The 23,704-nt window shown below is 40.1% G+C and overlaps 1 protein-coding gene across 3 annotated transcripts in view; it reads left to right on the top strand.

Moving 5' to 3' along the window:
- The window catches only part of LOC117424183 (syntaxin-binding protein 4-like), a 47,290-nt gene extending 28,615 nt beyond the window's left edge, over nt 1-18,675 (top strand). For all 3 annotated transcript variants that reach the window (XM_058992310.1, XM_058992308.1, XM_058992309.1), the window contains 5 exons: nt 230-346; nt 843-880; nt 3,632-3,780; nt 15,021-15,078; nt 15,991-18,675. In XM_058992310.1, the coding sequence (XP_058848293.1) occupies nt 230-346; nt 843-880; nt 3,632-3,780; nt 15,021-15,078; nt 15,991-16,105 (477 nt within the window). In that variant the 3' untranslated portion in view covers nt 16,106-18,675. The remainder of the gene's footprint in view (nt 1-229; nt 347-842; nt 881-3,631; nt 3,781-15,020; nt 15,079-15,990) is intronic.
- Nucleotides 18,676-23,704: the final 5,029 nt, after the last annotated feature.

Here is a 23,704-nt window from a genome sequence, read left to right as displayed (position 1 = left end):
TTCAGACAGATCCCTGCACACCCATTTATGAATACCTGCAAATACATTCTCTCTTCAGCTCCTGAAGCCTTTCGGTGCAGCACGATTGTAAATGGCAGTTTATTATTGAGGTTCTCTCTGGGTCCTCAGAAGGGGGGAGCTGAAAGTGTAGTCAGTGGTGAAGCGAACGGCTTATTGCAAACGCTGTGAAGAAGGCTTGCTTTAAATTCCATGGTGCTCTTCCTTACAGGACGGGGTGCAAGATCTGAAAAAGAGGGTCGCTGTGCTGGAATGTCAGCTCCGAAAATCAGAGGGCGCCAAGAAAGGGTTCGAGGTGTCCACAGAGAAGCTGCTGCAGTTTGTGGAGGTATTTTAACTGACAGCTTACGGATTTAGAGGCTGCAAACACACACAAAGAACCAGAGCAAAACCACTTTGATTTGATGTGGATCAGTGTATTTGCACGCTTGGTGCTCAGGGTATTAGCACCAGGCAGACATGGTGCGGTCTGTTCACCCCCCCCCCCCCCCCACTCCCCCAATTCCCACATAGCTCCCCCAGTGAGATCTGATGTGAGGAACCCCCTCTGCCACTCAGTCTGGGGGTCTGCTGTGCGGAGTTGTCTGGTGCTTCTCTGGTGTGTGAAGTGCTCGGTTGAGGACTAAGTATATCAGTTCAGTTGTGGCTCAAAGTAATGAAAGTGGATTTCTTGTTTTTATGTACCCGAATACTGTAATTGCCTAACGTTAAACATTTGTTACAGCTCTCTGTTCTTTTGTGTGCGTTTCTTTTCTAATTGTATTTTTTTAATTTTGATTTATCTGTTAATTAGGTATATTATTTTTTTGTGTTAATTATTACAGGTTGTGCACGATGTCCTTGCCGAGAATCCAAGTTTTAGGTAAGAAAGAAGAAATGCTATTGTATAGTAAGAACTGGAAGATTTAGCCAGGGTGGCCAAAGTTAATCCTTCCACTCCTGGTCTTTGTTCCAACCCTGTTCTGAATTGAACCAATTAAACCTCCATCTAGACCCTGAAGTAGTTTTACCTGTTAAACCTGGAGTGGAATGGCCCTCCAGGACCGTGATTGGACACCCCTGATAGGCAGAGGCATGTAGTGTGTTACACTGAAATGCATGAAAGGGTTGGACGGATTGGAATGTAATTGGTATGGCAAGTGAAGATTTCTTCGTTTTCATTGACATTTTTGTGCATAGGTAACCCTCCTGGGAAGTAAGAAAGCACCTGTGCAATTTACCTTTAACCGTGAGACTAGAGGGTTAAAGCTTGTGCTTACTGCTGTAGGACCCCAATACGTCAAGGAGATGTGCGCACGTCTCTTTTACATCAAGATTAAAGCACGTTCCTTGCTTACGGTGTCACATCTCTGCAAGTACAGTACCTGGCAGTGATTTTAACAAGCTCCAATTAGCTGCTCCTGCACCTCCATCCATGCACATAGTAAGTGCCTTGATGACCCCTCTGGAGGAATGGGTACTACATTTCCTAATGATAACCCCTGTTGCTTTACAGACCAAATCATTCCCCAGTGCTCTATGATGAGTCGCTCCCTCTAAGGGAGTCGCTCCCTCTAACCACAGCGATTGGTCAAAGAAAGGCAATTGAAAGCTAAAAATAAAAATCAAGGATTTTGAAACAAGCTACGCAAAGTTAGTTCCTTTTGTAACTTGGATCAAAATTGTCAGCTTCCTGCCTTGCACGCAACGCTGATGTGATTATCACTCTGTTGCTCTAAACAGTGGCAGATCTGTGGGAGCTACACGCACTAAAGCTGGGCGAGAGTTCCTGAGAGTCGGGGCCATGAAGCTAAAAGAGCGCTCTCCGAGTGTGGCGCACTTTTGCTTGGGTATAACAAGCAAGCCAGAGTCAGAGGACCTCAGGTTGCGTGCAGGGACATAGCGGGTCAGCAGGTTGGACAGATACTCTGGACCTGTGTGATGAAGGGCCTTGTAGGCAAGCAGGAGAATTTTGAAAGTAATCCTGAACTTTACAGGTAGCCAGTGCAGTTGGGCGAGAAAGGGGGTCATGTGATCATGTTTTTTACATCTGGTAAGGATCTTAGCAGCAGCATTTTGAACCAGCTGCAATCGGTTTATGGCGCATGACGGAAGACCACCATAGAGAGAGTTGCAGGAGTCGAGTTGAGAGGAGATGAATGCATGACAGAGTATCTCTGCATCCGGGAGGGAAAGGTAGGGACGGGCCTTTGAGATGTTTTGGAGGTGGTAGGAGGATTTGACTACAGAGGAGATTTGGGCATCAAAGGAGAGGTTACTATACAGAAGTACACCAAGGCTTCGTACAGTGGGGGAAGGCAGCAGCAGACAGTTTCCAAGGTTCAAGGAAGCAATATTGAGATTCTTGAGTTGAGTTTTCGATCCTCAGATTTGTTAGTGTTGAGCTGAAGAAAATTGGCAGACATCCAGGCCTCGATGATATTTTATATGATAGTGCATCAGATAAATAAACCAAATGTCTCAGCTAAACGAAGAGCAATGATTACATGCGTTTTAATGAGGAGGTTTCAAGAATGATGGGAGTGTGTTTGTGATCCCAGATTGAATGTTTGATGGGATTGACTTTTAGAGTGATGATGTTGTTTTTAATGATGTGAAATGACTGCTGTCTGTTTCTGGTCATCTTGCCGGGACACTCTTGTGAACGAGCCTGGTCTTAATGGGGTTATTCCTGGTTAAAGAATGAGTAAATAAATACATTCAATTCAATTTGGAGAAGGGAGCCATTCGGAAATATTCATCCTCATGTGACCGGTAAACATATTAATATGCGAAATACAGATTCATTCCCAGAAAACATTTTGGTGCTTGTTCTCGCAATATTCTACGTTCTGAGGTGCCAGGAATGTGTGCTGATATATTGCTTTGCCCTCCAGGGAAATAAAAAAAATAAATAAAAGTACTTTTTTGTGTAGGTGGATGGGAACACAGCAATAAGATTGGCAGTTTTGAATTTGAAATACAAGTCGATTGTCACTGCAGGCTCCCTTTCTTGCGTCTTTCTTAAAATAGTTTATTAAGGTATAGGGAGGCTGTGAGTCAATTCTGCCCTGCACTGAACATTTTACACAATACAGCAGCACTGATGGACACAAGGCAGTTTCACTGCAGTTTATTAAACTGCTTTCAGAGCCACGCTAGAGCTTGAATTGGTTCAATTAAACAATTTACAACACAGTTAGAACGAAACACTTGGAGTGGAAGGGTCATCTCTTATAACAGATTACCACAGGAAAAGCATAGCAAAGTGTAATAAAGCACAGTACAAGCATAGCATAGGTTAGCATTGTATAACTCAGAACGGTATGGTAAATGCGTATTAGAAAGCATGGTAAACTATGGTAAATGCATAGTATAACTACAGGAAAATCCACAAAAAACTGCACATTTATCATGGTACACCCCTTGCAGGACTCCAATTTTTTGATAATACTGCAGTGCAGTGATTTGAATTCTTGTGCTAATGCTGTTTCCCATCATAAAATGACATACACTGTCAAAAGCACAATATCAATCTATACATTATGTAATATTCTGCTATATCCAGACACACTTGCTTTAAAAGCGAAATAAAAAATGAGGCAATGATTTTTAAATGATTATTATTTTTCAGTTCTCCGAGTGATTGGAAGCTTGGCATGACTTCCTCTTCTCAAGCGATCGCGAGCAGGATTGGAAGAAAGGGACCACGAACCACCACAGCACTCGCACAAGAAGCCAAAGATCTTAGCAGATCTGTTAGATCCATTCTTGAAGTAGATTGTAAGTGATTTTTACGGTTCATACTGCATGCACAATAAATACACTATTTGAACAGGAACAATGTGCATCCAACTGTACATATAAGGCTATTATTATTATTATTATTATTATTATTATTATTATTATTATTATTATTATTATTATTGTTTGTTATTTAATAATAATAATAATAATAATAATAATAATAATAATAATAATAATAATAATAATAATAATAATAACAAGTATTATTATTGAACACAAATAATTGGATCCTGTTAAGTTTTTATTCCCGTTGTAACTCTTGACTGCTGGGTACTGTTGTTAAGTCCTGTTTATGCTGTAACTGTGGTTACAATCTTCCCTTGAAGGTTCATTCAAATCGGGGAGCCTTCTCTCTCAAAGCAATACTAAAAGAAAGTAAATAAATTCTTGACTCGGTCCAGCACTAGCACTTCTGATTAAATGCTTCATTTTAGTAAAGCAAGCAATACGTTTACTAAGACTTTTACTGAGCTTATTTTTATTTATCTATTTATTTATTTCTATAATAATAATAACAGTAATAATCTTTATTTTTAATATAGCGCCTTTCACAATAAAAATTGCCGCAAAGCGCCAAGCATTTTATTTATTTTATTTATGTGCATTATTGTACAGGAAGAAAGACAAGTTCATTTAACAGATCCTAGATCTTGACAACATTATCTTATCCGACACAACTAAAGGCAATTATCCAGAGGTTTAACAAGAATGAATAAATGAAACTATACAAACCATTACAATATACTATTGGATAAGGACTGAATCAGCACCACTGTACAGTGATTGTTGCAAATCCATTGTGTTGCCATTGCTGTCCATCCCGTGCTCTGCTAAGGTTAATCAAAGGTTTTTTAATCATTATCATCATTATTAGTAGTAGTTGTAATAGTCAAACGTTTCTGTGAGAGGAGAAGGAAGAGAAAGAGCACGAAAAAGGGGTTAGAAAGAACTTAAAGGTACGATGTTGTAAATTACTTAAACATAGCCATATTTTATTTATTTTTATTTATTTATTTATTAATGCATTTTACCTGTTCTGTTTTAAAAGAGCTAAATCTTTATTTTCTGGTTTTAAAAATAAATAAATGAAATCTGATCCATTTCCACACGGCCCTAACAAACCACTGCCTTCCGTAACGTCTTTCTGAGACGGGTTTCACGTTGAGAGGTACAGATAAGCCCTGACACAAGCCTGTATCTAGTGGAATGGCTTCATTGTGTTATATGTTCTGTATTGTGTTATCAGTGAAGAATCGTTCATGCGAGAGACAGCCCGCTTACACAACAGTGTGTGCTACACATAGCAGGTGTTTCTGGTTTTTTTTGTCCAAGCTGCTGTAGGTTTATAGCAAGTAGAAACAGTTGTTAAACACTTGTTAAACCCCCCCCCCCCCCCCAGTAATTTCTGGGACGTGCTGTTTTAAAAGCAGGCCAAAAGGAAGAGCTCCTAGTAGCGTTTCATTGTGAAAATGAGAGGGTTATTGAGTGGTACTGTGTCTGCACTGATGGTGTTGCCTGGATACAGTGAAACACATGCAGACAGAAGGAAGGGCACATCAGAGGAAGGAACGTGGTCTCGTGTTAATGGCTGCTCAGCAGTCTATGAGCAGAGCCAGAACAATAAAGAATGCAATCTGTGGGTCTTCCATAAAACACTGTTCTTTTTAACAACAAAGTCTGGGGATCGTTCATTATCTTCTCCTGTTAACCCTAAAGGCTGTGCTCTCTGAGTTACACACACAGCCCAACCAGCTTTATCTGCCTGGATGCTTACATTTCGTATTCTCTTTCTTTGTTATTATACAGTTTTTTAATTTATTTTGACGACAAAATACTTACACAGTGCTTCTTCATTATAATGTATCCTTATTCCTCGAGTAGTGCTGAATAGTACAGCACAGAACATCATTAACCCATGAAGTGCCATTGTCCTCATTTGTTGGAGCATTTTTTTTAACTAGCATCTCCCTATTTTAATTTTCCCTTTGACTGTTATGTTAGCTTAGTCTAATTTTGTTTACAGCAAACGTTAAGTCTAAATGTAATGTACCAAATGACATAAAAACAGGCTGTGTTCTGATTTAGTTCAAAGAAAAATGAATTTGGAACTTCATGGGTTCCAATGTGGTATTTAGTTTTCAAACTTGATTGACCAGCTATTGTAGTTTAAACGTTCCATGAAATGGATTTGAAAAATAAGACCCTGTAGAAAGGGATTGACAATTACAGATGTAAAAAGGCTGCATGCCTTGTTATAATTAACACTGTTAAACCTTGATTTTAAACTTGAATCCTTTATATTGTTTTCATTTTAGTAACAGATGATGTTGAATAATGACATTGGGGGAGGGGGGGGGCGGACCACTTTTTCATACCAGGGCTAGGCAATTATCTACTCTTTTCCGACTGCAATTACTGAAAACAGGCAATAGATTTGGGGTTTGTTATCGTCCAGAACATGAATCACTTGTGGGTTTTATTTGACTGCTTCAGAAAAATGAAGGACTTTAGTGGTTCTGCATTTACTGCAGAAAGTGTCTGAAATGCATGTCATTTAAATATAAATCAAGGTTTTGACAGCACATAGTTAGGGTTAGGCTTGGTGCTCTCCATCATTTGTCTCACAAAACACTGTAATAAATCACTCACTTTTTAGAATACTTATTTGGCTGGGTTTCTCTGGAACCTGTAATTAACCTGTAATTATACAACAGGTTTCGCCACTTCGTTTCACGGCATGATTGAGTGGGGTGGAGATACTGAAATTCAACAATAGGAATGCATCAGATAGGATTGACACCTGTGGGATTTGCTTGGTTCTTGGATATCCCACCCTTGCTTTATTTGATCAGGAGCAAAGAATAAGTTGAAAACGACCGCATTGAGTAGCAAAGCCTCTGCAACCAGTTGCACACTTTGCAAGTTTCATGATGTTTCAATGTTTCCATGTTAACTGGGGCAGTTTGGGACAGTTCAGGCTTTTTAACTTGCACCCCAGTGCATTCTGGTAAAGAAAACAAAACAGGTGAAAGGATCCTGAGACAGGTAACACGTACCAGAATGCATTGCAATGTGAGTTGAACTGTCCCAAACTGTCTCTATGGTAACCTTGGGGGGGGTGTAGTTTTTTGTATTAACACTGTTAGCTTGTGTTTCATGTAGGGATGTCAAAGTTTGAAAGAATGATAACTGTTTTTTTCTTGCATTGTGAATGCTCAAGCTGTATGACAGTAGTGGAAACTGTTCAATAAATTCTGTACAGAAACTGCTTTGGTTTTTGATATTGTTATTAATATGCATTACTAAGTAGTAGTAGCTGTAGTTGTTGTTGTGTTCCTTAGTTGTAGTAGTAGTGGTGTGTTTATTAAGGTGTTATTTTATTTGTCAGGTATTACTACTGAACGCTAGTAAATCAGAATGGGGTTTGAAGTGACTGAACACAGTAATGTACCACAAAGGGACAGCTCTTTACTGCAGACCTGTATACAGACCCTGCTGCAATATACCGCTGCTGGATTTATAGAGCTTTGTCAGCCTGGAATGGACCAACCAAGCGTGGGATACATTTTTGTTATTCCACTCAAGTGCAATAATATGCTTTACTAGTTTCGAATGTGTCTTTGCTTCCATTCCAATCCAATGGGGTGCTGCTGAAATTGACAGACTGAGCTCAAGGATCTACCTAAAAAGATGGTTTGTGAAGAGGCCATAAACAGGGTTGGAAATGAATCTGTGTCGAAGCACAGTCTGTTGAAAATGACAGTAAAGATCTGCCAGATCAAATAATCCCTGAATGTATTGATCTAATATAATATGCTTGTGGCATAAACAGCATATTGAATGATCTCTCATGGTATATGGTTTTTATTCGCCTTAGGAGGATGTCCTTCCATAAGCTGGGACATCCTCTTAAGGCAAACAAAAACCGCGTATACCACGTACGATCATTCAGTATCCTCTGTTTATCCCAGGATTACCCTCAAATCCAGGTACTGTAAAAAGCTGTGGCTTATCACTGCAGAGTATAGGTGAACAAATCAGCCCACAGCGATGTTAATGAGGGGTCAATAAATCCATCCTCTGGAGCAAAATAATGGTGGCATTAATGTAAAGGACAGTCTTGCATTCAGATCTGCTGCCGATAAGAAAATTGGAATAAAGTCCCATGAAAAAGAAGCATGTTTGAAAACGCCTTCTCCTGTTGCTGCTGTTCAAGCTGCGTTGCAGGTCGTTATTATTGTTGTATTATTTGTTTGTGATCGGACACGATAAGCATGTTCCTGTGCAGCACTAGCAAAGGGTTATTTCGGCTCATGAAGGTCAGTAGTTACCACTGGGACTGCAGATGCTGCTGCGTTGCATTGCATTACTTGTGTTGGAACAGGCAGGAATTCATCTCGCAACTCCGCGCCCCGAAGCTCAGGAAGAACATATGTTTTTATAAAATATATCGAAAGCCACGTATCTATTTCTTTCTTTTTTTTGCTCACCGTATGCTCATTCGAATCATACCTGGTTTCACTTATACCTCCTAACAATTTAATATTCTAAGATTCATTTTTAAAATGTGTAATAAAGTGCAGGATCCTATTATTATGAAGAATAGCAGGCGCCAGGGCAGGCTGTCGAAAGACTGCCCTGAACTTTCTCTCAGGCAACCTCCACCGAAGGCTAATTCGAAACTCAATTATAGATTCGAACCCAGGCCTCTGGGGGTCATGAGCCAACATGCTTTTCCCCCAGACATTGCACCCCTCCACCTCACCCTCCCCGCTCCTCCCCCTTTCTCAAGTAGCGAGAAATCATCAGGACACTGCCGGTGACAGTGCTTAGTGGACAGACGCATGCTCCTTCTAGACAGGTGACTTTAAGCTGCATGAAAGTCTATTCTTGTGAAAAATCAAAGCCTGGTAATGTTACACATAACAGCTTATTTTTGCTTGATCCTGCAGATCTAATATTGCAACACTTTTAGGCGCTAATTTATAATTAGCTTCTTTTCCCACCACTGAGTTTAAAATAAATGGGTCCTACAGAATGCTCAATGTAATGGGACCCCCCCCCCCCCCCCCCCCCCCCGCCCAGTTTGTTTGTTTACTTGTAGTGTGATACAAAATAAACAAAGGTGATTTGATTATGTGCATTTAAATGCATATTGACATTTAGGCATACAGTACCTGCAAAATAAAATAAATAAATAAACTGTGGTTGCTTGTCTTCGCTGACTTGATATTACTCCTCATCAGAAGTGTGTGCTCTCAAAGAAGGTAAACCGGGATCTGCAGACAAGTCTGTCTGTTTTCAGCATTTCCTGTAAGTTGTATACAATAACTTGAAGCACCTGCACTGTTTCCACACACTTGTAGAAATTAGCTGCATCATATGTGATGCATGATAAAAAGCTGCAGACTTTGATAGACTGGTAGTAGATTCTCAGTTGGTAGGTGCTTCTAAGACTGTGCAAATCACTACTGATGTTTAAGAAAGGAACGGGCTGAAAAAAAGTTGCAGATATCCACCCACAGGAGCAATGTTTGGAAGTGTTTGCTCTTTGCTGCAGCAGACTGAAGAAAAATTCTCAGCAAATTCAGAATCTACTCATGGGTATTGTTACCTACTGTACACTTATTATTATTATTATTATTTATTTCTTAGCAGACGCCCTTAACCAGGGCGACTTACAATTGTTACAAGATATCACATTATACATTATTTCACATTATACAGATATCACATTATTTTTACATATAATTACCCATTTATACAGTTGGGTTTTTACTGGAGCAATCTAGGTAAAGTACCTTGCTCAAGGGTACAACAGCAGTGTCCCCCACTGGGGATTGAACCCACAACCCTCCGGTCAAGAGTCCAGAGCCCTAACCACTACTCCACACTGCTGCCCTTAGCCATCGAGAGCAGTTTAAAATTGAGAGAGTACAGGGGAGGCACGTTTTAGTGCAGTGACATTGTTTGACATGGCAGCTGAGTTATTATGCAGGCATGTGCTGTACCCTGCTAGAACCCTACAGAGTCTGCAGGGTGCAGGGTGCAGTGCTGGAGCTGCAATGTGACTGAGAGTAAAAACAATGGGGATTTTTTTTTTTTTTTGTCAGTCCTAATTTGAAGTGCATCCATTAACCCTTTTTACATCTGGGACCATCTATCCCAGTACTGCACAGTGAAAAGAGTAATGCATGTTGTCATGAATGGAAAACCGTGACTTTGAGTATGTAATGTATCCTGAGTAGAGTTATACTGGTTAATCAGCTGTAGACTTCCCCTTTTAAAGAAAGCATTTACATTTCCTTCAGGAATTATTTTAATAATATGATTTTTTATAAAGTTTTAGGTACAAGGGACATATCTTATTTTTTCAAAGAGAGGCACGAAACAGGGTTTAAAATGTACTGACGGGTTGGATTGGATCATCCACATTTTCAGTTTTGTTGTGATGCTTGAGTCACTTTCTAATGTATCTTATGAAGAAACCGATTGAACAGCTGCTCAATTCCTTGTGCACCTTCTGTGGCTAAACTTTTGATTATTGCAGTCTGAGATGAGGACCTGTGGTAATTGGTTATGGGGAAGATACAAACTAGAAAACCACATGAAAATGAGAAATGTCACGGTTTTCATTAGAACGTCCCATTACTACACAGTTACAAGATATTTGGTTGCCCAAATCGTTTACCGTCTGAGCTCGTGTAGAAATATATGTAAAAAGAAAACAAATGTTTGTCCTCTTCTCATGTATACTCAAAAAAAGGATTTTATTTATGTATTTCAACAAAAATAATGCATGACACCCCTACGTAAGACAGGTGTATAAGAAAGGTGTATGTTCCTGTTGCTACTGGGTTTTGACTTGAAATCAGACTTGTACATTTCCAGACTGGATTGTAGACAGCAGATTGGACCTACAGCAGGCCCATTTTGGTTCTGGAGCGAGATGAGATGGACTTTAACCACGGCTTCAGGATTCAGATAGAAATTTCTATTGAATACCAAACTGTTCTAGTTTTAAATCACGTATTCTTGGAAGAAGCACTGTTATAGAGCAGGGAAGGCACCACGTACACAGCCTTACACTATTGATAGAGCTAAGATTATTATTATTATTATTATTATTATTATTATTATTATTTAATTCAATGTTTTAAAAAGGGGGATATCGTAATTCCGGGTAATAAAAAATCATTATCAGGGTTATGCTACAGGTACATTTTTTTAATTAATTTGTTAAAAGCATTGCTTATATAAGTCTACAATACTGGATGTAACAGGAGTTTTAAAAAAAAAAAGATGTTTTTCTGAAGCAGCTAGCATCTTGCTAGATTGAAGTCTAGCTCTTCTGTTAATTGTTGTTGTATAAGCTTGTTTTTTTCCGTTCTCCGTGACCCAGTTTTATGATTACCATGGTGTGCCTTTCAGTAACCTGCAACAATGCGATCACAAAGTCTTTGTCCTTTCCAGCCATCTACCTTTTTAATTTTATTATTGGATTTATATAACCAAAAACAATAAGGTTTCCATCATGTTGACCAAAAACCCATATACCAGATTTAGTTCGTTATTTTGAAAGCTTGACTTCAGTTTATTAAAGTAATTTGAACAGGAGCAATTACAGAATGCAGTGTGCCCAACTGCACCTCACAGCTCTGCAAGCGGACTCCAATACCAGCACCCCAGAAAGACAACCAGTGCACGCATATAATCACATCATAGTAACCACACAGCGCCCGAAAGGTTAAAAACTATTTGTAGAAAATCTAGAGTTTATCAGGTTATAGCGAAATGCAATCTGAAACATCTGTAGGAGACGAGGCGTGTACAGAAAGGATTGTGGAACTATGGAAGAATGTAGCGAATGGGTGCCGTGGAATAGACAAGAGTCTACCATGATTGTGAAAGAAATGATTTAGTGACAAGCTATAGGTAGGTTTTTAGGTTTAGAACATGCTTTCTTCTCCTTGTTTCCCTTAAGCGGCTTACTTGAATAATTTCCAGCAATTCAATTGAAGAGTTGTGCTGCTGAAACAAAGGCCTAATTGAACTGTATTGTACGTGTAAAAGGGTAAGTAATAAAAAGTGGGTGACTGAAACATGTGATCGGGCACAGCTTACATCTCTGGAACATTTAAACAAAAAAATCTTTTTATATATTGTTTTTTATCTCATTAATTTTTCCGGGAGACCTTTTTTCTACACACTGTATAGTATGACATTGATCCCCTGTACAAGTTTATCATTTATCCCTGAGTTTTCTTGGCTGTTGTAATTCTGTTTTCTTTATCATGCCCCTCTGCTTTCCATGTAAATGCATTCAGTGAAGCATTCAGTAATATGCAGGGCTCAAGAAGTGAAAACAGTGGGTAAGCCACTTTCAGTAAGCTGGGAAGACATTTCTGAAGGTGCATCTACCCAGACTCCAGCAATCTGAACGGAAACAAATGATATAGTTAGACCTTCTGTGCGCTCTTCAGAAACAAGACCTTGTTGGCGTACCACTTTGTGTGTATAGCCCAGTTTCAGCAGTTGCAGATAAATCCCCCTTCTACAAGCCCTTTTTACCTAGAAAGGCAAATCTCAGCACAAAACCTATGAGACATACTGCAATACATTGAAGAAGTCACTGGTGTGCATGTCGTATGTTCTGTTAATAATTCAGCCCCGCAAGAGGCCTTGGATCTCGGAGTAATGGGAGTGTGTGTTCTTATCGCTGTTGTATTATGAAGAAGTGTGTGACTCAGTCCTAGCATGACTTGTGCAGAGAGCAGCCCAGCCTCATACTCATCAAAGAGATTCCTTAGTCAGTTGTCATTAGGGCTAATACTCATGGGCAGAGTTTTGCTGAGCTGCAGGAGGGCTGTCCGTTCCATGCCTGCCACTGCTCAGCAACTGCTCCATTCTGAAAGGATGAAGACCACCTGAAATGCGTCAATCATCGGATTCACGCAGTTTAATGCTGCCTAAGGTCAGCGCTGATACGTCCTCCAGGCAGCTTGTTTTGGTGTGCAAAGTTCCAGGCATCTGGAAATAAAATGCTCAGCTTATTAGTTTTTTTTTTTTTTTTGTTCTGGTGAACTGCGAGAAGGAGAACGCGGAAAATTAGTTCAGACGGATTTCTGTTATGCAATTGTGTCACACACGGCTCTGAAATATAAAATGGTTCCCATCAATTTAGAAGCAGTTATGTAAGAATTTAGAAGCGCTTGCCTAAGAATGAAAGAAAGGTTACATTTCAATGCAAGTTCTATGAGTTTTATCAATATGGGTCTCGTGTTGACCCCCTCCGTTTCCTGCAGACTGAAGGCAGCAGGGGATTTGTTTTAATCTCTGCCCCAGGTCATAAGAACATAAGAACATAAGAAAGTTTACAAACGAGAGGAGGCCATTCAGCCCATCTTGCTCGTTTGGTTGTTAGTAGCTTATTGATCCCAGAATCTCATCAAGCAGCTTCTTGAAGGATCCCAGGGTGTCAGCTTCAACATTATTACTGGGGAGTTGGTTCCAGACCCCCTCAATTCTCTGTGTAAAAAAGTGCCTCCTATTTTCTGTTCTGAATGCCCCTTTATCTAATCTCCATTTGTGACCCCTGGTCCTTGTTTCTTTTTCATGTTCTTATGTTCTTGCATGTGTGGCACCAGGTCCTTGCATGTGTGGCACCAGGTCCTTGCATGTGTGGCACCAGGACGACCCCTTCAATAACGATCTCATTTGCACTGATTCTCCAACCCTGACAGGCTGCATTGCTAATACTTAGGCAGTGAGGGCTGAGCACCTGCTTGTGCAGTTTTTCAGAGGATTGTATTTTATATGGGGAGACGTACTGATTTGAAATCAGCGACAAAATCAACCCTGGTAACTCCCTGAGCGTCAAGGTGAATTAAACATCCATAGCGCATAACTTAAAAACTACGGCAAACTTCCTGCTAGAGAAAACTGAAAAAAAAAACTGTGTGGATGTCTTATCTGTACTATTCATCTTGTAGGTGAAATCATAAGTGTTGCTACTAGTGGTGTTAATGAAAACCTACCGCCTACATCTAATTGCTAGGCTAAATACCATTCAACAGTAATTAAATGCAACCAGTGTTCATAATCATCTTCTTCATCTTCTTAGTTTATCTGGGATGTCCAATTGAGATGGACCAAGACGACAGCAGACAAATAGCACAAGGGTTCAAATCATGCATCCACATACAGTATTATAACAATTACAGCATGTCCTTTACAACATCTGAAAAAAGCAGTTCAATGGTCATTCATTCTACACATAAATCCATTTATAATCGGCACAGCTTGAAATCTCGCTGGGTGTTTTTACAACCCAATTCTCCTTTTCCCATCTCAGTATGGACTTTAGGAGCCATGGACTAGGTCCGATCTGCTTGATGCTCTTATTGTTTTTCCGCAGAGATTGTGGTTGAGTGTTTTAAAATTGTGGACACGATTCTCAAACTCAGTATTGCGCCTCTGTAATTGTCAGCTACAGCATGAGGTTTCATAATGGTGTCGACGGTCCGGAGCACAGCTACCGTGCTGGACTAGGTTTTTTCGTAGCTGCGCCTCTTTTCTGTAAGTTCTTGATTTTTTTCCAGCAGCTTCGAAGGAAGCACTTTCAGCAGTCTGCCAAACCGCCTGACCAGATTTCACAGCAGCGTCGCTGCCCTTGAATACCAGTGTATCAAGCTTCAATTTTTGATCTGGTTCCAGCCCGCATTACACATTCAAATCTGTACTTCATCCCACTCTGCTGTTCTCTTGCGTACAGACAAGCACTGCCATTAAGAGCTGAGCTCCACAGGCTCATCGCCAGAGCTGGATGACAATGACCTCCTCTACAGCACTCGAGCCCCTTTGCAGCACGACACCAGACATGGACTGGGGTTAAATAAGCGCTAATCCTTTGCAAACCCGCTTTTATTTGTTTGCTACTCATTTTGTAGACGTCCTTTTAATCGCTAACCTTAATGTAGACATTGTGTCCTGCATAAGCCTACCGAACATGAGTCAAGCCGTTTGTTCCTAAACTTGTTCCTAAACTGGGTGATCTTTTTTTCTGGAGTTTGTGGACATTCAGTCTGTGTATGTATGTGGTCAAATTAGGTTTTGCAAGCTATCGACGTGTATTGGATGGAGTTTAGCTTTTCCTTTGTTTGTTATTCCAGTGTGTGGCAGCTGTTTTTTAAGGCAGGTGTGGGTTTCTCTTTCAGGTCTGCCGTACGGCTGGGAGGAAGCGTACACAGCAGACGGGATCAAGTACTATATTAAGTAAGTACAGCCCGGGTTTCATTCACAGCTGGAGGAGAGTAAGCAGGGATGCCCACTTTACTTGTTTCCATTGTCTTTGTAAGTTTTCATTTTTAACTTTAAGCGATTAGCTACCAGGAAGAAGAAACAACTTCATCAATAGCATTAGCTTTGAAATATCTGAATATTTCAAAACACGCATTGCTGCCAAATGGGGGATTTTTTTTTAATTGTATTATGTAATTATGTGTTAGTTCTCAAGTATTTAGATGATAAATGTACATGCATGATTTCTGTAGAATGTACAGTAGAATGCATGATTTCTGTAGAATGTACAGCAGAATGCATGATTTCTGTAGAGTACTCTGGGATAGCACTGAACAAATTCTATGCTGTTTTTGCTGGACAGTGTAAGGTGAGTGCATTTCAGCAGCTTTACCACTTTACATACATATATATTTAGTGGGATATTGAACCCACGACCCTCTGGTCAGGAGTCCAGAGCCCTAACCACTGCTCCACACTGCTGCCCTTGTTATAGCCTTTATTTTTAGAACACTTTTTTTTTTTTTCATTGCGTGTGAGTTTTTTCTTGCACAGAAACAGTTAGTGCTGATCAGTACTGGGCACATTTTGGCACTGTTTTTAACAGCCAGCGTCATAAAATACCTTAAGTATTAAGTTTAAGTATTACACTCAAGAAACACTTAAAGGGGTAACTAAGGGAAGTGAAACATAAGGTGTTGTGTGTGTCACAGGACAATGGCAAACCAGTGACTCCGCACACCGCAAGCGGGCGTCTTAACCACAATGCACTGACAGTGGGACAGAATCCATAACAGCAGTGCCTCGCACAACACTGCCTGTTACATCTGCAACTGGCTGCAGGAACTCATAATGTCTGTCTCTTTTTCTCTGTCTTTTTTGCTCCAGCCATGTGACACAGACGACCTCGTGGGTCCACCCTGTGACCAGTGGACTCGGTCTGTCTCACTCGGAGAGAGACGGAGAGGACGTCACCAGAGACCTCCAGGAGCACAGAAGTTAACCCCGAAACCACGGAGCAAGAATCCGTACCCTGCTGCGTATCCCATTCCCATTGTGCTCCACTGGCCCTTGCTTACCTCCAGTACTCCTACACACACCATTCACAAACTGCAGGCGTTATGCCTGGTTTAGATACAGTGCACAGTGCAGTACCATATACAGTGTGTTTCATTATGATCGTTTTCATAAAGAGAAAATAGTCAATGTAAGTTGGCAAAGTAATCCAGTGTATTTTCACAGACCCCCGTCAGCACTAATCATGGGCTTCTTACTTTAGGAAGACCATGATTAGTGTTAATCAGGAGTCTGTGAGACTAGTGTGTAAAATCTTAGGTTTTTAATATTTGTATTATTTTAGACATGTTTTTTTTCCAGCACCATGAAGTATTTCTTTATTGAACACTAATCCAGGTTTTAAAGATCCTAACATGAATCACGTTCCTTAACTGTTCTTTTTTGAGCTATAACTCTTAATCTTAAGGGCTGGTTCAGAAATGACCCGCACCAAAGTGGATCCCTCCCTTCTTTGTTGCATCTTTCAGTTTTCAGGTTATAACACTCTGGATATTTTAATGTACCACTAAGCTGTGATACCATTGACATAAGGACTCTGTTTGTTTGTTTGTTTTTGTTTTAATTATGTGTTGTTGCAATTCCACCTCCTCAGTTAAGGTCAGCGTAGACGCCACTCATGTGTTCAGTATTTTACATTAACACAGTGGTCGGCAACCTTTCGTCTTACAGTCCACTCAGTTTCAAGACTACCAGATCTTTAATGACTCAATTGATCTCCAGCAGCAGCAAGGTCAGTTGTATAATTATGGAACTGGTTGACACAAAGTCTTACCAAGGTTCTCTAACCCCTGCTTAAACACAAGCCATGTGGATATAATAAAGCCTGTATGAACGTATATGTTGTATAATTAGTTATAGAGTACACTTTCAAAGCTAAGCGAGAGTTGTCGGTTTTCAAGCGAGAAAGAATCTGTGCCAAGTAGGTCTAACGGTAGAGCTGCTGCACGCAGTCCAGGCCAGTTTCCATGTTCCATTGACAAGTAAGGATGTTGTGATTTTGTTTATTTTAAATTAGGACAGAAGCAAAGGGTCAGGCATAAACACGGCGCAGATGATGTCAAGTTTCCAAATCTCAGTGGAAATTTAAAAAAACAAAACAAAAAAAAAACACAACAAAGTAGAAAGGAAGGAAGAGCAAACCCATTGCTGGATCCGGCGATTTGTATTCGTTTGCTGAACTTAATCAAAAGGAAAACATAGCAGTCTTATTATTCTGAATTAGGATAACCCAGACTGCATCTTTGAACCTGAATCTGCACACAATGGATTGTTTTTAAAATCCTAATAGGAAATCGTATGATTACGTGAACGTCGGCCACATTAGAGCTTTTTGATTTCCACATCCTACAAGTAAACACTGCCTTCATCAAAAAGCTAGTTTGAGTCAGACCTCAAGTGTCCTGTTTTAAAGCTTGGGCAAAGCCATTCGAAGAGGAATGAAACCATTTTAACAGTACGATAGACTCACGCCAATCCAAACCTGCTGGTCCCAGCTGTGCTGTCACTGGAACCATGCTATTAGAATGAATGTCATGCGGATTGCTGCTGTAGTAAATGCACTTCAATATCCTACGTGACGAGTGTGTAAAACATATCCCATTGTCTCTGTATGTGTTGTTCATGTTGTTATTCCACATTTCTGATGATTGGACATGTTAGTGTGGTGCAGATTCTGATCAGCGAGAGGCTGCTGTGGAAAGCGAGCAGGTTGTTATTTGCTAGTTTTAATTTGGTTGCAGTTATTTTGTTTTTTTGAATGTAATTCAAAAATAGGACCCTGCTTGATATGAAAAAGCATTGAACGTTTTCTCATCGGGATCACATTGAAATGATATGAAGCCAACATCAACCCAAACACATTCCACACCATGCTTATTCAAAATGTAGCAGAATTCAAATGCAGTTTCTTTTACTGTTCATTTCAGTGATATTTAGTGATATGGTGGTTTAAAGAGTTTTGCCTGCATTATGGATGTTTTCACATTTGAAAACTAAAAATACATTTTGAAATGGACATTTGAAACACATTTGAAGTGTGTAATACAGGTTAAAAGGTCTTGCAAGGTTTCTGTTTAAATGTCTCTTGTCTCCCGTGTAAAACAAATACACATGGTATTAAATAAGCAATCTCCGGAGAACGCAGTTAAAGGATGGTCCATACCGAGTGACGGATCAAACAGAAACCGTCCACATACACATACATACATACATACATACATACAAACATTTTACTTGGGCAGTATATCCTGTGGATTAACATGAGGAGGTTGACTGGTATGAATGCTTGAATGTTGAAACCTTTCATGTGCAATTTTTATGTGTTTTTCTTGTCATTTTTATTTCTGTTACACCACACTGTATTTATTTCTTTTTAAAATGTGTTTAGTGATATGCTTTTAAAATGTGTTGTTTTTATTGCACAGCGGATGGTATGGTGTGGTTAATTAATGTATACCTTATGGGTGTCAACAGGCCTAATAAACCATGTATCCAATATTGGTTTGCTTGTGACTGGCTCTAACCTATTGCTGCTTTTTCAATGTCAAATACACGTCTACAATACATTGTGCATCTTTTACATAGGAAAATTATAAAAAGTGATGGCAATACATATTTTGTCCTCCTAACAGTTATATTAATGCTTTGCCAAGTTAGAACAGTTATTATCTGAAGCAAATCATTCTGGGCTAGATTCCTAAAGCTAGTGCTCTAAGTAGTCATTAGCACAATTTTTACAGCTTGTAAAAATGCCTCTAATAAAGTTACCAAACAAGTAATAAATAACTGAGGTATTTCACTTCAGGACTTGGGAGTAGTCTGAAATTGGTTCTTTATGCATTAATTATTGTAATTGAGTTTTTTTTTTTTTTTCCTGTTTGCACGAATCACACTGTGGAGTAAATAGCGTTGAGAATCGAGCGCTCTGTGTATGTTATACTATTTATTTATTTTATTCATTCAGACACTTGATAAATACACATCCTTCCCAGAGTAAGAAAGGCTGCTGTGAATCCCAGAACACGGCCGCGTTTACCTGCAGACGGTACAGCAGCTGGTCATGCATTGATGCAGCGATAGCGGACGATCTGATAGTATTTTTCGTCAGCCTTTGTCTCCCGTGAATGTCCCAAACACTATTTAATGGTAAGGCACTTGACTATGCTTTTACCAGGATAGACCTGAACAGCGTGTGTGGCCCCTGGGGATGAAAGCATTGATCCTAACAGATGTTATAAAAGGATTGATTGTCGATCAAGGCAAACAGCAATTTGTTTCCAAACAGTGCCACTGTGCATGAGTACTCGAATTAAGAGAAGCTGTCAGCAAGTGACCGCTGGTTTTTAGAAAGCAATGCATGCTTTCTATCTTTATGATTCTACAGCAGCTATTACAGGAACAAAGCCCGTATTTGAAATGTGGGGTGAGAGTTTCATGTGTAGATTTCACTCTCATGCCAATAAAGAATGTCGAATGTTTCAACCACAACAGACTCTGCAAAAAATATATATATATATATATTTTTAATTGCAATTACTTAGAATATGTTTATAAGTGTTTGGTAGCTGCCTCTTATCAAGTTTCCCCTGCACTCTTTGTATGACTGGCCCAGCTTGACATAGCAATGAGTGCGCTAGAAATCCACTCTCAGCTTGATTAGAGGCAGATTAGAACAACACTTGGAAAGATACAGCAGAATACATCTTCCTGTTCAATTCCATGTTTCCATAGTCACAATACTTAATGATCTGATTGGTTGGAAAGATAGTGTGGAGTAGTGGTTAGGGCTCTGGACTCTTGACCGGAGGGTTGTGGGTTCAATTCCCGGTAAGGGACACTGCTGCTGTACCCTTGAGCAAGGTACTTTACCTAGATTGCTTCAGTAAAAACCCAACTGTATAAATGGGTAATTGTATGTAAAAATAATGTGATATCTTGTAACAATTGTAAGTCGCCCTGGATAAGGGCGTCGGCCAAGAAATAAATAATAATAATAATAGTGATGGTGTATAATTATGCATAGTCACTCTGCATAATACAAGAGTATTCTCAATGCTGTGTTTTTATGACCAGGAGTTTTTATTGTATCCCATCAAATGGTAGCATTCCACACATGCCTGTGTTCCAAATCCAGCAGTTTTAATGACTACAGACAAGAAATCATTAAATTCCAACAAACAAGCAGAAAGAGGTGCATAAAAATACCATAGAACTTTTTTTTTAGCACTTCTTATTAGTAATTGCCCCTCACCCCAGAAGAGCGGAATTTAGTTCTGAGTGTTTGTGGCTGGTTCTGTCACACCTGAAGGATGTGCTGTTATTGCCTTGGGCTGTTTTCGCTCACTGGAGCTGAGAGATCTGGTCTAGATGAACAGAATAATGACAGTGGAGCGATACTGCTTCACCCTGGTGCAACATGGCCTTCCCTGAGGAAGGTGTCTTGCTGCCAAGATGAGAATCCCATCCCCCCACACTACTAGGCGCTAGTAATGAGGGAGCTCGATCACAAACATAGCACATGCTCTATGGCGACATTCAATTAAAACTTTCCAGACAAGAGGTAAAGTATCAATGTGTTTCAAATGAAGGTCTTGAGTTCTGCTGTATTCTTTTTTGATTGCATCAGCCTTTCAGCGAGGAAAGTCATAGATGAGTAATCCTCAGGTGTCCAAGACAAAGCCATCAAACTTGGACCCGATGTGGGCCAGGCCTCATCAGAATTGTTTCAGTGTTGTTTTCAGCTGTCTCATTTTCCTTTTTCAGGTTGCATTTTTAGTCCTAAAGTATGAGGTTGGTTCAAGTCTGCAGCTGCTTATCATTCCAGCAGATATTTTCGCTCCACATCTGGTTCCATTATAATGCTGCGTAAACCATATGCCTGAGCTATCTGCCTGTGGAGCTGCAGTGCTTTGCAGCAGCTTATCTGCAGTTAAGGCTTTTGAAGTAACTCCATTTGAAGCAGAGATGACCTACTGGACAGGGAAATAACATTGACCGACAGAGCAACTGGGCGAATCGCACTGTTCCATATTGCACCGTGCTGCTAAGCAGGTGTGGAGCATGATTTAAGCAAATCGATTCCCCTGAATTCAGCGGTTTCATTACATAGGGTTAACATGCTTTCATTTCCATGCATCGTATGCGTTTTGTAAACAGAATACTCCATGAAGGTACATGGAATGCTGTGTTTATTTATGAGGATGCTCATCAACGACCCACTCGCCTGCTTCAGTACAGTAAACCACGTCTGACTTTGCACCATGCTGTGCACAAGCAGCAGTCTGGTCTAAAGGTGTATTTTGAATAGTTTAATTATGTTGTTTGCATAAATGGAAACAAACATTTCTACTGCACCTAGGAACTTGTCTTGCAGCACAACATGTCCTTTATTCTTTGTGCAGTGCTCACTATATTTCAGAAATCGATCATTCCCGAGTTCTGATACTTGACAGTTAGGCAGTGTTGACAGTAAACTGTACCTGTGCTACAATGCTTTACTGTACAGGGATCCTCGCTTTGTTGCAACTGTACAGAGATTAGATACCATCTCCTCCTCCAGACTTTGAATTCTATATATATACACACACACACATATATATAGTCACTTCAACTTTATGGTGCTATATCCCTTTAACCCCTTAAAATAATACACAAGGAACTGAGCGCTTGTTCAAGCGGTTTCTTCTTAAAATACACATGAGATTGACTCAAGTATCACGTGAAAAACGAAAATTTGGATGACCAGATCCAACCTGTCAGGACATTTTAAACCCGTTTCGTGCACCTTGTTGCAAAAATCATTTTTAATTTGTGGGACATGCATGTCCCTTGTACCTTAAAGGGTTAATTAGGCACCATTTTAATTAGAACCTGTGGCCAGACTTGGAGCAAATCAGTGGTTCAAAGGAGCTGTGAGGGGACAAGAGCGACTCAATGGTGTTTCAAGGCATTAAAACACAAAAGTGTGTCTCTGTCTGCTTCAAACTCAAGGAGGGAAGCTAGGCATCCACATGAGCCAAGTTCATTACTGCTGCACAGTGACTTTCCAGAAAAGATCCAGGCCTTAAACACTTAATGTCAGAATCAGCTGCACCGAAGATAAAAGTTAAAAAACACTTTAAATAATTTAATGGAGCCTGTCTGCCTAGCTTGAGATGTTATTCAGCAAGAATCAAGCTTTTGTGAAGAAGTAAAGTTCAGTGCAGTATGTTTAAGTCATCTGATCTTACTTTTTGTTTTGTTTTGTTTTTTACTTTATCAGGGCCAAACACAGCTGGAGGCACTCTGAATATTTCATGCAGCAACACAGGCTCCTTTTCATAAATTAGAATGGATAGGGGTCATCTAAAAGCCATGTGCTTCAAAGAAAAAAGAGAAGATTCTCGAGACAGTCCTCCCTCGTTATACTGCTTCATTGAAATGTGCACCCTACATACTGTCACCCTCTGGGCTATTACAAGCACCCCATGCATGCAAAAACCTGTGTACAGCATAGGAGTTCTCCTAGCTGTGCGGCAGTGTATTCTACACCAGTGTCTCTCTGCTACCCTAGACCATTCCAGAGATCAGGAACGTGTGGAGACATGCAGAGTTTTCGGGAGACGCCACAGTCCGCAAAAGGTGTTTCCCATCGTAAAAGCATTGCAAAGTGTAATAAAGCATAGTGAAAGCATGGTAATGCATAAGTAAGCATTGCAAAGAATAGCGAGGTACGGTAAAGCATATTAACCCTCTCAGTCCTGCCTTATCTTAGTGCTGTATGTTAACACATGCCGTAGGAAACTGAGGTAGTGTAGAAATATACCGGTATGTAAAGAAACAATAATAATCGCGTCCTGTTTCCATGAATACTCAACAAAGGAATTCCTTTTTGAATTATATAACTTAATTAAAATAATTCAGGACCGAAAGGGTAAATAAACATGGCAGACCAGGGTAAAGTATAGTAAATGCATAGTATAACTGGCGAAAAAAGGGTGAAAACTGCAAACACACCATGGTAAAATCTCAGAAGGGTCACCACACTCTCAAAATGTTGTGTAGGTCAGAGCTGTCTACTCATAAAAAGTAAAAATGAAAACATAGATTAAAAACACATTTGTAGCTATTCACTCCAATTGACCAAACAGTGCAGCCTCCCCTTGGTTTCTCAATGCTGAGATGACAGACACTGTATAATATTAGCGAGGCCAATTAGTGCTAGCTGGGATGCTGGCAGTGTGAAATCTTGCTGAGCTACAACATTCGCTGCTCTGGCCTTCCAGATAACACCCCTTCCTGCCTTCCCTAAAACCTGCAGGAAACAACGCCGATGTGCTGTAGCAACCAGTGTTGCTAAGGAAGGAGGCTGTGTGGTCCAGTGGTTAAAGAAAAGGGCTTGTAACCAGGGGGTCCCCCGTTCAAATCCCACCTCAGCCACTGACTCATTGTGTGACCCTGAGCAAGTCACTTAACCTCCTTGTGCTCTGTCTTTCGGGTGAGACGTAGTTGTAAGTGACTCTGCAGCTGATGCATAGTTTACACACCC

This window comes from Acipenser ruthenus, chromosome 19, assembly GCF_902713425.1.
Source record: "Acipenser ruthenus chromosome 19, fAciRut3.2 maternal haplotype, whole genome shotgun sequence".
In the NCBI taxonomy this organism is placed as follows: Eukaryota; Metazoa; Chordata; class Actinopteri; order Acipenseriformes; family Acipenseridae; genus Acipenser; species Acipenser ruthenus.
This window is presented reverse-complemented; position numbering and strand designations above follow the sequence as displayed.